The sequence below is a fragment of the Salpingoeca rosetta genome, assembly GCF_000188695.1.
Source record: "Salpingoeca rosetta unplaced genomic scaffold supercont1.21, whole genome shotgun sequence".
NCBI classification, from domain to species: Eukaryota; class Choanoflagellata; order Craspedida; family Salpingoecidae; genus Salpingoeca; species Salpingoeca rosetta.
Window position 1 is genome coordinate 1,166,402 of NW_004754913.1, and position 10,206 is coordinate 1,176,607.

The following is a 10,206-nucleotide window of genomic DNA, read 5'->3' on the forward strand; positions in this document are numbered from 1 at the left end:
CGTGACTTACTTATCTTGTGTTTACTAACTCGCATAGACGCACCCATAACCAACGCAACCACTTTGTGATAACAGGAGCCAATACCACAACATTGCGGCGGCCATGCTTGCAAAGGACCTCGGCCTGTAGGCGCCAGCTCGCATAAACACGCACGTGCATACATGCGCGTAGCCATTTCAGTGACGCTGCTACCGCTGTTGCTGCTGTTGCTGCTGTTGCTGTGGCATGTGACTGCCCACTTGCCCTTCTCACTCCAACCAATAAAGCACGCCAATAACGATCCAATGAGCAGCATCTGGTGGTCCGTAACAATGCAGACACTTGACGGCGGTCAACTGATGTGAACTTTTGCGTCGATACGTCATGTCACTATAACAATTTCCAGGCGTGCTTGCCATGCCCTTGGTGCAAGCCACCTCAAGCGAGGTCACTGAACAGGTCTGCATGTGTTGCCTTTGTCCGCTGTCGACCACCTGGCAAAGACACAAGGACGGATAACGGAAATGAGCGACACATGCACACACACACACACAAACACAAACACACTACACACATACAAACACACGGACACACATGAACACATGAACACATACCCGCACACACGCACATGAACACATACACAGATACATACACACATACCCACACAGAGAGTAATAAAAGACAATGGATCATCATCAAAGCACACGCGTATGTGCCGTACTCTTATTCGTGTTCACGCTGGCACGCTGTCGCACAGCCATGTGTACACGCACGCGAAGACGTACCTCTCAGTTGCAGGCCCTTGCGCGCGGTTCGCCGGAACGCACGCGGTGTCGTTTGAGCGGGAGATGGTGTATCTGCAACATCAAAGTCGTATGCATCGCCTGATGCCGGGGCGGGGGACGCATGCGTGCCCGTGCCCGTGCCTGTGCTGGTACCGGCCTTGTTGCGCTTGGCAGCGGGACTGTCGATGCTGTCGTTGACACGCGGGCTGTTGACAGCCGGCGAAGTGTGGACGGGTCTACCCAATCGCTTGGACACGCGAGCCTTCGGGGACTTTGGAGCCGAGGCTGCAGCTGTGGCCTGCGCTGCTGTTCGTTTTGCCGTGCTGTCAGCGCGCTGTTCGTTGGTTGGTGCACTTGCCCGTGTCTTGGACCGAGCGCCGTAGAATGACGACGCCTTGACTGTTGGCGCTGGCCTGTGTTCCTCCGTTTCCTGTTGCGTCTTCTTGGGCTTCTTCTCGCCATCGGCATCGGCGCCATCACCATTGGCATCGGCATCCACATCGTGGTCACTGGCAGCAGTGGCTGGTGCGGCTGTTGCTGCCACTGCTCTCGGCGAGAACTCTGGCAGCATTGACTTGAGTACGTTTTCGGCTTCGCCTTGCACAACCAGCAGCAGCGCGTTGAGCGCCTCTGCACCCTCGGGTGTGTAGTGCATGCTGGTGGTGGTGTGGTGCTGGTGCTCGTGTTTGGTGTTGTGCGGCAAGTCGTCGTCGTGGGTTTCGGCGCCATCCAGAGTTGGGAGAAATATATGGAGATGTTCATAATTTTCAGCATCAACAGCGCACTGCTCACCGAACAACACCCGCCGCACACACACGATGGTGTTGGTGGTTGTTGAAGCAACGGAGGGCGCTGTGCTTGGTGATGGCGTCTTTCAAGGTCGGTTGGTTGCGGCGACTTGCACAGACATTGCGTCTCTATGGTGATTTTGCTGTTTTTGCGCTCTGCTGTTCGTGCGTGTGGCTTGTACGGCTGCTCAAATTGCTGGCATTTGAACACATGCAGAGGGACCGGTGTATGTGACCGTGGATGAGCATGGCATGATCAGCACGGTCGGTACGGAGAAGCCAAAGGACAGCGCAGTCACCCTGAGTGCACCGCTCCTGCTTCCGGGCTTTGGTCAGTGACAATAAAAGAGCGGGGGAGAGGGGTTTTTGAAAGGGGGGGGGGGAGAGAGAATGAGACAGAGGTATCGAGTGCATCATGTCATAGACGTAACGGCACGGTCAACACATTGACACCCACACATGATGACACACGCACACACACACAGGCTGACACACACATACATACGCTCACGCTGACACACATGCACACATACATACGCTCGCGCTGACACACACGCGCGTTGTGCGGTGCAGTTGACATTCACAACCACGGCGTGGGCGGGTCACATGATGTGGCGTATTCATGGACAAACCCCGAGTTTACATTGAGCAAGCTGCCAGCGAATGGCGTCACCACCGTGCTGGCGTCACTGCTGCCTATGGACCGCGAATCCTACGCCGCTAGCTTGGACGCCTTGTTGCCTGTGATAGCCAAGCCGAAACCGGGACACACTCGCTGTGCTGGCATCCACGCAGGTAGCTGACGATGGGCTGCGCTTGCTGGCGCAACAGTGGATGTGTGCTGCAAGCGCTTCCACACACGTGCAACTGCGAGAACACACACACACACACACACGCACACGCACGTACACGTATGTGCAAGTTGACGCCATGTCTGCTCTCTCACGTGCCACTGTGCGTTACCTCTTGCTCTCGCAGAGGGCCCTGTCATCCGGGATGCGGGCGCTCTTCCCAATCAAAACCTCAACCCGTCCCTGGAGGAATTCACGGAGATTGTTGACATGTACGCATACCACCTTCCACGCCTAGTTGTCGTTGGACGCGTTCACATGTGACCGCCTGCCCTTGCATCAAGGTTTGAGTGCGTGTCTTTGTTGTGCAACACTGCGCCAACTGACACGCATCTTCTGTGAATGCGCGGGGCTGTCAGGTGTCAGGGCCATATGAAGGTCATGACCATCTCCCCGTCCATGGAACCGCAATCAGATTTCCGCCGCACCAGGTGACACACGTGCGTGCGTACGTGTGTGTGTGTGTGTGTGCATGTGTGTACGTACATGTGTGTATATGTGCATGTGTGCATGTATGTGTGTGTGTGTTTTTAGAAGCGCAGATCACCCTGACCTGATCTTCTTCCGTGCGCGCGTGCGTGGCTATGGTCTCAGGCTGCTTTTGGACCGGGGAATCCGCGTTGCCCTGGGTCACGACAAGCACGCCACCGCCGACGACATCGTCGCAGCCCTCCGCACCGCCAGCGAATACAATGGTGTGTATGTGTGTGTGTGTGTGTATGTGTGTGTGTGTATGTGTGTGTGTGTATGTGTGTGTGTATGTGTGTATGTGTGTGTGTGTGCGCGTGTTGCCTTGTTGCCTTGTTGTAGCTGCGGCGTGTTCAACCTGGTGCACCGGCAACTTATGGCTGACAGCTGATGGTCGTTATGTTTGTTTGTTGTTGTACAGATAGTACGCCACACATTACCCACATCTTCAATGTCAGCAAATTCCACCACAGGTACGCCCACGATGCATCCACTCCACCTTCGTCCTTGCTTTGATCGTTTCAAGCTGATCGTTAATCGTGCTTTCATATGCACACACGCACACGCACACGCACACACACACACACACACACGCACACGCACACGCACACGCGCGCACACGCACACGCACACACACACACACACACCGCACACTGATATTTGTGTGTGTTGACAGAGACACGTCACTGGTCAACTTTGGCCTTTGCCGCTCGTTCCCCAACAACCCGACTTTCGCTGGCCTGCACCCTCCCACAGTTGAGGTGCGTTGCACTGCAGAGACCCTTTTCTGCCCTGTACTCCCTTGATTTTGCATGGCTGCATTCGCGTAAGGGTAATGAGCAGTCGCTTCGCTGCTGCGCATCGTCACTGATGTATTCTACCCTGCCATTGCGCCACCGCTTGGCGTGTGTGTGTGTGTGTGTGTAGGTGATTGGTGATGGCCTGCACGTGGACACATTGACAGTCGCAGGCCTCCTCTCTGCCCGAACACCGGCAGCTGTCGCTTTCATCACAGGTACGTGTGTGCGTGTGTGTTGGCGGCAAGATACTTGCTTTGGCTGTGGGCACTCTGTGTCAGTTGCAACGGCTGCCTTGTTATCCCCTCGATCGTGCTCCTACACCCACTCACTGCGCCCTTGCGTCTCTGGGCACTTGGCGGCGCCAGACAACATCCTGCATGGCGAGCCTGGGCTCAAGAGCGCGTACTGCGGCCGCGAATTGGAGGTTGGACCAAAGGGCAAGGGCGTCTACGTCGAGGTACGCATACACGCATGGGTGAATCTTGTGCGTGCGTGTGCATGTGGTTTGCGCGCGCGTGTGTGCGTATTATTGGATGTTGCGTGTGTGCGTGTGTGCGTGTGTGTGTGTGTGTGCGTGTGTGTGTGTGTGTGTGTGTGTGTGTGTGTGTGTGTGTGTGTGTGTGTGTGTGTGTGTGTGTGTGTGTGTGTGGATGTTGCGTGTTTGTGTGTATGGCGGCACTGCTCTACACAGTCTGTCTTGTTGTGCGAGCTGCACCATATGTTTCAACCCACACAGGCATGCACACACACACACACGCACGGTCAGCGCCTCGGTGTTGCGTTCTCACCACACTGCCACATGCACACCCAATGCGTGATGCGCACTTGACCAGGGCACAACGACGTTGGCGGGTAGCTGCCTGTCGTTGTGGGACTGTCTCCGCTTTCTCGTGAACGAACAAGGCCAGAACGTGGCAGCCGCGTGCGACATGCTGAGCGCCACACCGGCGCGGGTCGCGCGCATTCCACGTGTCGGACGCATCAAACCGGGCTATTTCGCAGACTTGTTGCTTGCAAGCAACGACCTCCGCCTCCAACATACCATGATTGCCGGTGCCGTCGCCTTCTCCTTCGCAGGAGAGGTGCAGAGGAGCTAGCTTTCTTTCTTCGAACCATTGGGTGTGCTTGCCGTGTTTTACCTTCACGCTTCTTGTGCTAACGTGTGGATGCACAGCACGCGCCCAGAACGCAAAGGAGGAAAACAAATAAAATTTGCGACTTTGGGGGCATGAAATGCAACTGCCCCGTGATGCCGCAACGGCACTGGCTGATGGCGCATGCGCAAGCAAACAACGCCCCACCGTCATTTATGTTACAATGAGCGAAGCAGCAGCAGCATCAGTGTGTCATTCCCCACAGCACATCAATCAACGAAGCAACAGGCGACAACACTAAGATCAGATCACCGCCCTTGCTTGAGCAGCGCAGAGTCAAGCGCATCAACATCGGATATGGGCCGCAGTGGCGAGGACGAGGACGTGCGTGGCACAGCAAAGGAGGCAGATAGGAATGGATCAGGCGCTGGGGTCGAGAATGGCTCCGAAGACGTGGTGCCTGTGCTGCCCAGCCTGACGCCCGTGGGAGATAGGCTCACGGAGAGCGGCACGGAGGTGATTGATCTTGACGAAGAGATTGCCTCCGCATCCCGGCGTGAAAGCCGGCGCCAAAGCAGCACCACGCTTGCCACCTCTAGGCACTCTGCTGATCACACCGACACGGATGCAGATGCAGCAGACGCCACCGACAGGCAGCAGCAGCAAGGAAAACATCAAGGCAAAGACTCGGTAACGGTCAATGTGAATGAGCAGGCGCCCGTGCCACAGCGAGAGCACCGCATCAGCGATGACTTGCTCAACGTCAAGCCCGAACATCAGACGGCGCTCACCTGGAAAGAGGTCACGTGCACCATCTACAAGGACAAGAAGGACACGAAAGGCAAGAAGATCCTGGATAATGTCACGGGAGCCGTGCGACCAGGCGAAATCTGCGCCATCATGGGACCCTCAGGTCTGTTGTGCATGAATGTGCATGTGCATGCGTGTGTGTGTGTGTGCGTGTTCGTGTGTGCGAGTGTCTATGTGCGTGTACGTATGGTATGTGCGTGAGTGGGCGTGTGTGTGTGTGTGTGTGAGTGTGTATGCATGTGTGTGGGTGCTTGTGCATGTGTGTGAGTGAGGGAGTGTGTATGCATGTATCTGATCGTTGTTGCCTCCTTGATCTTGGAATTGACCCTCGCCCTTGTTTTCGTTCCAAACCCCCCCCCCCCGCACCTTTCATCAGGGAGTGGCAAGACGACGCTGCTGGACGTGCTCGCTGATCGCAAGAAGAACACCAAGAAGCAGCGCCTTGAGGGCGATGTGCTTGTCAACGCCCAGCGTCGCGACAGCAACTTCCGTCACTACGCCGCGTATGTGCAGCAGGAAGACTCCTTGATCGGCACGCTCACCGTGCTTGAGACGTTTCGCTTCTCTGCCGCCGTAACCATGGAGGCAGCCAACAAGGAGGAGCGTCGCAGGATTGTAGACAACGTCATTGAGATCTTGGGCCTCAACGTCTGCAAACACGTCGCCATCGGTGTGTGTGTGTGTGTGTGTGTGTGTGTGTGTGTGTGTGTGTGTGTGTGTGTGTGTGTGTGTGTGCGTTCATGACGTGTGCTTCTGATCGGTTTGTCCTTTCTATCTTCTGTTTTCCCGCCCATCGTTTCCCTTTCGATGTTCATCACCGTGCTAACAACGCCGATGTTTTGCCTGCAGGCAACGTGTTTAAGAAAGGGATCTCTGGCGGCCAGAAGCGACGTGTCAGCATCGGCATTGAGCTGCTGAAGAACGTGAGCGAGCACTGATTGTGTGTGTGCGTGTGTGTGTGTGCGTGCGTACTCGCGTGCGGCACTGTGTCATCGCAGTACCGTTACACCTACCATTACATCTCCCCTTAACTGCTCCGTGATTGTTGTTTGTTCCTGACCACGCCATTCCAGCCGACGCTCCTCTTTCTCGATGAGCCGACATCGGGACTCGATTCTGAATCGGCTTTCGTACGTTTCGACCCTGCGCACGTGTACTTGCTGCGTACTTGCGTGCCTGTTGGTCTTGTTGGACTGGGCGTTTCCACCTTGATTGCTGCGCGCCGTCAATGTACATAACCATCACATCGCATGCACACCACATCATGTCTACGTTACGCTAACCCCCCCCCACCTGGAATTGCGTCCTGCTGGTTGTGCGGCGTGTGCACAGAAAATTGTGGAGTACCTGGGCGATCTCGCTGCCACGGGCCGCACCGTCATCTTCACGGTTCACCAGCCAAACTCAGGTGGGGCACACATGTGGAACATGCCTGCATGCAGCACATGTGTGTCTGTGTGTGCAACCACATAACTGTGTATGAAACAGACTGGGAGGCGCGAATGAGAGTGATATTCTGAACTCTAACCCTTCCACTGGGCACTCACCCGTCCCCCCCCTTTCTCTGTCACCATTTCAAGAGCTGTATGCACAGTTCCACAAGTTGATGATCCTGGCCAGCGGCCGCGTTGTGTACAACGGTATGGCAAACAAGGCAGTGGACTACTTTGCCAACCTCGGCTACCCGCTCCCGCCCTACACCAACCCAGCTGACTTCTTCATCAGGGTCCGTTTCAGGTCAACTCCATATTTGTGTGTGTGTGTGTGTGTGTGTGTGTGTGTTTTCTGTGTGTGCTGTGTGTGTGTGTGTGTGAGTTGTGTGTGTTGTATGTGTGTGTGTTTTCTGTGTGTGTGAGCGTGTGTGTGTGTGCGTGTTTGCGTGCGTGTTTGCCTCGTGAATGACGCAAGCCAGTGCTCGGGCGGTCGTGCTTTGTCAAGATATCGCGCCACACACACACACACACACACACACACACACACACACACACACACACACACACACACACACACACACACACACACACACACACACACACACACACGTGCACATACACAAACACACGCACACGTGTACACACACACAACACACATACACACATCTCATCTTTCTTCCGCTTTCTTTCTGTCATGCATTCACACCCGTTCTCGTTAACACAAACCCATCCTCCGAATTTGTTCTCTCGCAGCTGATCAACATGGACTTTGAGGCAACGGCAGAGATGAGCGAGGACGAGATCCACAAACGCAACTTCAAGTTTGCCGACGACTTTTCCCGCAGCGAGCAGAGCAAGATTGTGCATGCGGAGGTGCAGGATGTGCACGAGGCCTTTGCCGGCAAGCAGAGCCAGGCGCCGCTTCGCACGGGCTACGCCGCCAGCTTCTTCAAGCAGCTGTTCTATCTCTCCAAGCGCCGCAACCTCGACAACTTGCGCAACCCAGGTGATGATGACATTGATTGCAGCGGATGGAGGAGATAATTTGCACATGCGGACGCTTGGGCACACACACAGACACACATACACACACACACACGCATGTACTTGCTTGTCTGAGAACGTGCGGTGGTTCTATTCCTGTCGCTCGTTGCATCTCACTTGCCCTTGTCGTGCTCGTGCAGGCGTGTTCTGGGTGCGTTTGGCCATGTTTGTGATGCTGTGCTTTGTCATCGGCACCATCTACTGGCAAATGGACCATGACCACAACAGCATCCAGGTGTGCACCGTGTTTGTGAGTGTGTGTGTGTGTGTGTGTGCGTGTGTTTGTGTGTGTGTGTGTGTGTCTTGTGTGTTTGTGTGTGCGTGTGTGTGTGCGTGATGCTGAGATTATTGCTGCTCGCCTACCAGAGCCTTTGCACGCGTGCGCGCGTGTCTGCGTTTGTATGGCTGGGTTCAGCTGAACGTGACCTGCCTCACCCATTTCTTTTCTGTGCCCTCACTCCACTACCATGTCACATTTCGCTTCGTTGAACCTGACGCTCTGTATTTCCCTCCCAGGATCGCATCAGCCTGCTGTTCTTCACCGTCGCCTTCCTTGTCTTCATGAGCATCGCAGGTGTGGCAGGCATGCTCCTTTTATGGATGTTGGTTGCCTGCAGGCAAGCCGTTTCCTTTCCTTTGTGGTTTTGTTTGGGTGTTTGGCTGTCCCCGATTGTTTCATGATCCTTCCCAACGTTTCAATGGCTCACCTTTGAAGTTGCACTTCTCCACGCGCACTCCTGTACACTGTCCTGCTCTGTCTTTGTGCTTCTTGTCTCGTGGCAGTGGTGCCCGTGTTCATTGAGGATAACGCGGTGTTTGTGCGCGAGCGGAAGAACGGCTACTACGCCGTTGCTGCACACGTGGTTGCTGATTCCCTCATGTCGATCCCAGGGTTGCTTGTCATCTCCTTCTTGTCCAGCGTGTTTGTGTTCTTCATGGCGGGCCTACATGGTGGCGCGGCTGGCTTCTTCATCTTCACCTTTGCCCTCTTTGTCAGCCTGTTTGTAGCGGAGAGCATGCTGGCGTTCGTTGCGTCGCTTCTGCCCCAGCTCCTGCCTGCACTGGCCCTCGCCGCTGGCATCTACGGCTTCTTCATGCTCTGCTGCGTGAGTCGGAGTACACGCTGCGCCTGCCTGTGTGTGTGTGTGTGTGTGTGTGGTTGTTTGTGTGTGGTCGCTTGTGTGTTGTGTTGTAGTATTCTGAACATGAACAGTGCGTTGCTGGGCTGCCTCGCAGACGAGCAATGAGAGCCCAACCGACTGACTGACTGACTGACTGACTGACTGACTGACTAACTCACCGACTGCCTGCTTGATGCCACGAACACCCCCCCCCCCTCACACACAATGTAGGGTTTCTTTGTGCTGCCGAAGAATATCCCACCGTACTGGATTTGGGGCTCGTACATTGGCTTCCATCGCTACTCGTTCCGCATCTTTATGCACAATGAGTTTGATGGCAACCACTTCAACTCCACCATCCTGCCGCGCGGCGAGGACGTGCTTGCTCTCTATGACATGGAAAATGTCAGTGTTGGGCGAGACTTTGGCATCCTCATTGCCATGGCTGTCATTTACCGCATGATGTTCTTCGCCGCGCTGTACTACCTGCGCACTGGCCGCCGCTAAGATTACCGAGCAGAGGTGACACACACCACAGAAGGGATTAGCGCAACTCTGCAACGGAAGGGACACCGGACGCATGCTTTCGAAATGGGCAACATGCTCTAGTGCTCTGCTGCTACTCTTCTCTCACTGGTGCGCTCTGCTTGTGCTCTTCTGCCAGCTTCCCTTCGTCAATCTTCTCTCGTTCTTCGACTCTGTGGCTGGCTCCGTTGCTTTCTGCTTCTTCGTCCCCATCTCTCTCATGCTGAGTGAATGGCTTTCTGCTTCCACTGCGCTCTCCACACGCCACCTTGTTGCCTTGTTTCACTCTTCTGGGTTTGTCCCACGTTCAGAGAGGACGTTCTTCAGATGTTCAAATGTCTCAATGTTGTCTCTTCTGTGCATCACACCCACGTTAAGGCGCTGTGTTTTGTGTACAATGATAAAACGTGGTCTGTGCTGCTGCGCGTGCGTTCCACCTTCCACCGATGGATATGAGAGAGAGAGAAGGGCAGGAAAGAGGAGAGAAAGAAAGAGAAAGCTGAAAGA

At 55.0% G+C, this 10,206-nt stretch overlaps 4 protein-coding genes across 4 annotated transcripts in view; 3 read left to right on the forward strand and 1 right to left on the reverse strand.

Moving 5' to 3' along the window:
• Positions 1–283, forward strand: part of PTSG_12699 (uncharacterized protein) — a 6,089-nt gene extending 5,806 nt beyond the window's left edge. Inside the window, exon 18 of the mRNA XM_004991229.1 lies at positions 76–283. Within this exon, the coding sequence (XP_004991286.1) occupies positions 76–130 (55 nt within the window). The 3' untranslated portion in view covers positions 131–283. The remainder of the gene's footprint in view (positions 1–75) is intronic.
• Positions 284–418: 135 nt separating this feature from the next.
• PTSG_08261 (uncharacterized protein) lies at positions 419–1,420 on the reverse strand (the record flags this gene model as incomplete). The annotated part of the gene is made up of 2 exons (XM_004991230.1): positions 419–474; positions 766–1,420. The coding sequence occupies 2 exons, from the start codon at positions 1,418–1,420 to the stop codon at positions 419–421; spliced, it is 711 nt and encodes a 236-aa protein (XP_004991287.1).
• A 119-nt stretch (positions 1,421–1,539) lies between these two features.
• PTSG_12700 (uncharacterized protein) lies at positions 1,540–4,970 on the forward strand. Its single transcript, XM_004991231.1, has 11 exons — positions 1,540–1,644; positions 1,771–1,884; positions 2,127–2,348; positions 2,532–2,616; positions 2,764–2,835; positions 2,999–3,099; positions 3,294–3,345; positions 3,549–3,633; positions 3,800–3,887; positions 4,038–4,129; positions 4,506–4,970. The coding sequence occupies exons 1-11, from the start codon at positions 1,584–1,586 to the stop codon at positions 4,767–4,769; spliced, it is 1,236 nt and encodes a 411-aa protein (XP_004991288.1). The 5' UTR covers positions 1,540–1,583; the 3' UTR covers positions 4,770–4,970.
• On the forward strand, positions 4,947–10,143 carry PTSG_12701 (uncharacterized protein). The gene is made up of 11 exons (XM_004991232.1): positions 4,947–5,679; positions 5,953–6,246; positions 6,426–6,499; positions 6,650–6,706; positions 6,909–6,984; positions 7,157–7,302; positions 7,763–8,015; positions 8,194–8,288; positions 8,570–8,627; positions 8,837–9,159; positions 9,406–10,143. Exons 1-11 carry the CDS (start codon positions 4,950–4,952, stop codon positions 9,679–9,681), a joined length of 2,382 nt encoding a protein of 793 aa, XP_004991289.1. The 5' UTR covers positions 4,947–4,949; the 3' UTR covers positions 9,682–10,143.
• Positions 10,144–10,206: the final 63 nt, after the last annotated feature.

What these genes read in the sequence shown, in the direction of transcription:
- PTSG_12700 (XM_004991231.1), top strand. Translation starts at nt 1,584, where the DNA reads ATGGTGTTGGTGGTTGTTGAAGCAACGGAGGGCGCTGTGCTTGGTGAT. An exon ending in TTCACGGAGATTGTTGACAT is followed by an intron (nt 2,617 to 2,763) that starts GTACGCATACCA and finishes CGGGGCTGTCAG; the next exon opens with GTGTCAGGGCCATATGAAGG. An exon ending in GTCAGCAAATTCCACCACAG is followed by an intron (nt 3,346 to 3,548) that starts GTACGCCCACGA and finishes GTGTGTTGACAG; the next exon opens with AGACACGTCACTGGTCAACT.
- PTSG_12701 (XM_004991232.1), top strand. Translation starts at nt 4,950, where the DNA reads ATGCGCAAGCAAACAACGCCCCACCGTCATTTATGTTACAATGAGCGA. An exon ending in ATGACCACAACAGCATCCAG is followed by an intron (nt 8,289 to 8,569) that starts GTGTGCACCGTG and finishes TTTCCCTCCCAG; the next exon opens with GATCGCATCAGCCTGCTGTT. An exon ending in GCTTCTTCATGCTCTGCTGC is followed by an intron (nt 9,160 to 9,405) that starts GTGAGTCGGAGT and finishes CACACAATGTAG; the next exon opens with GGTTTCTTTGTGCTGCCGAA.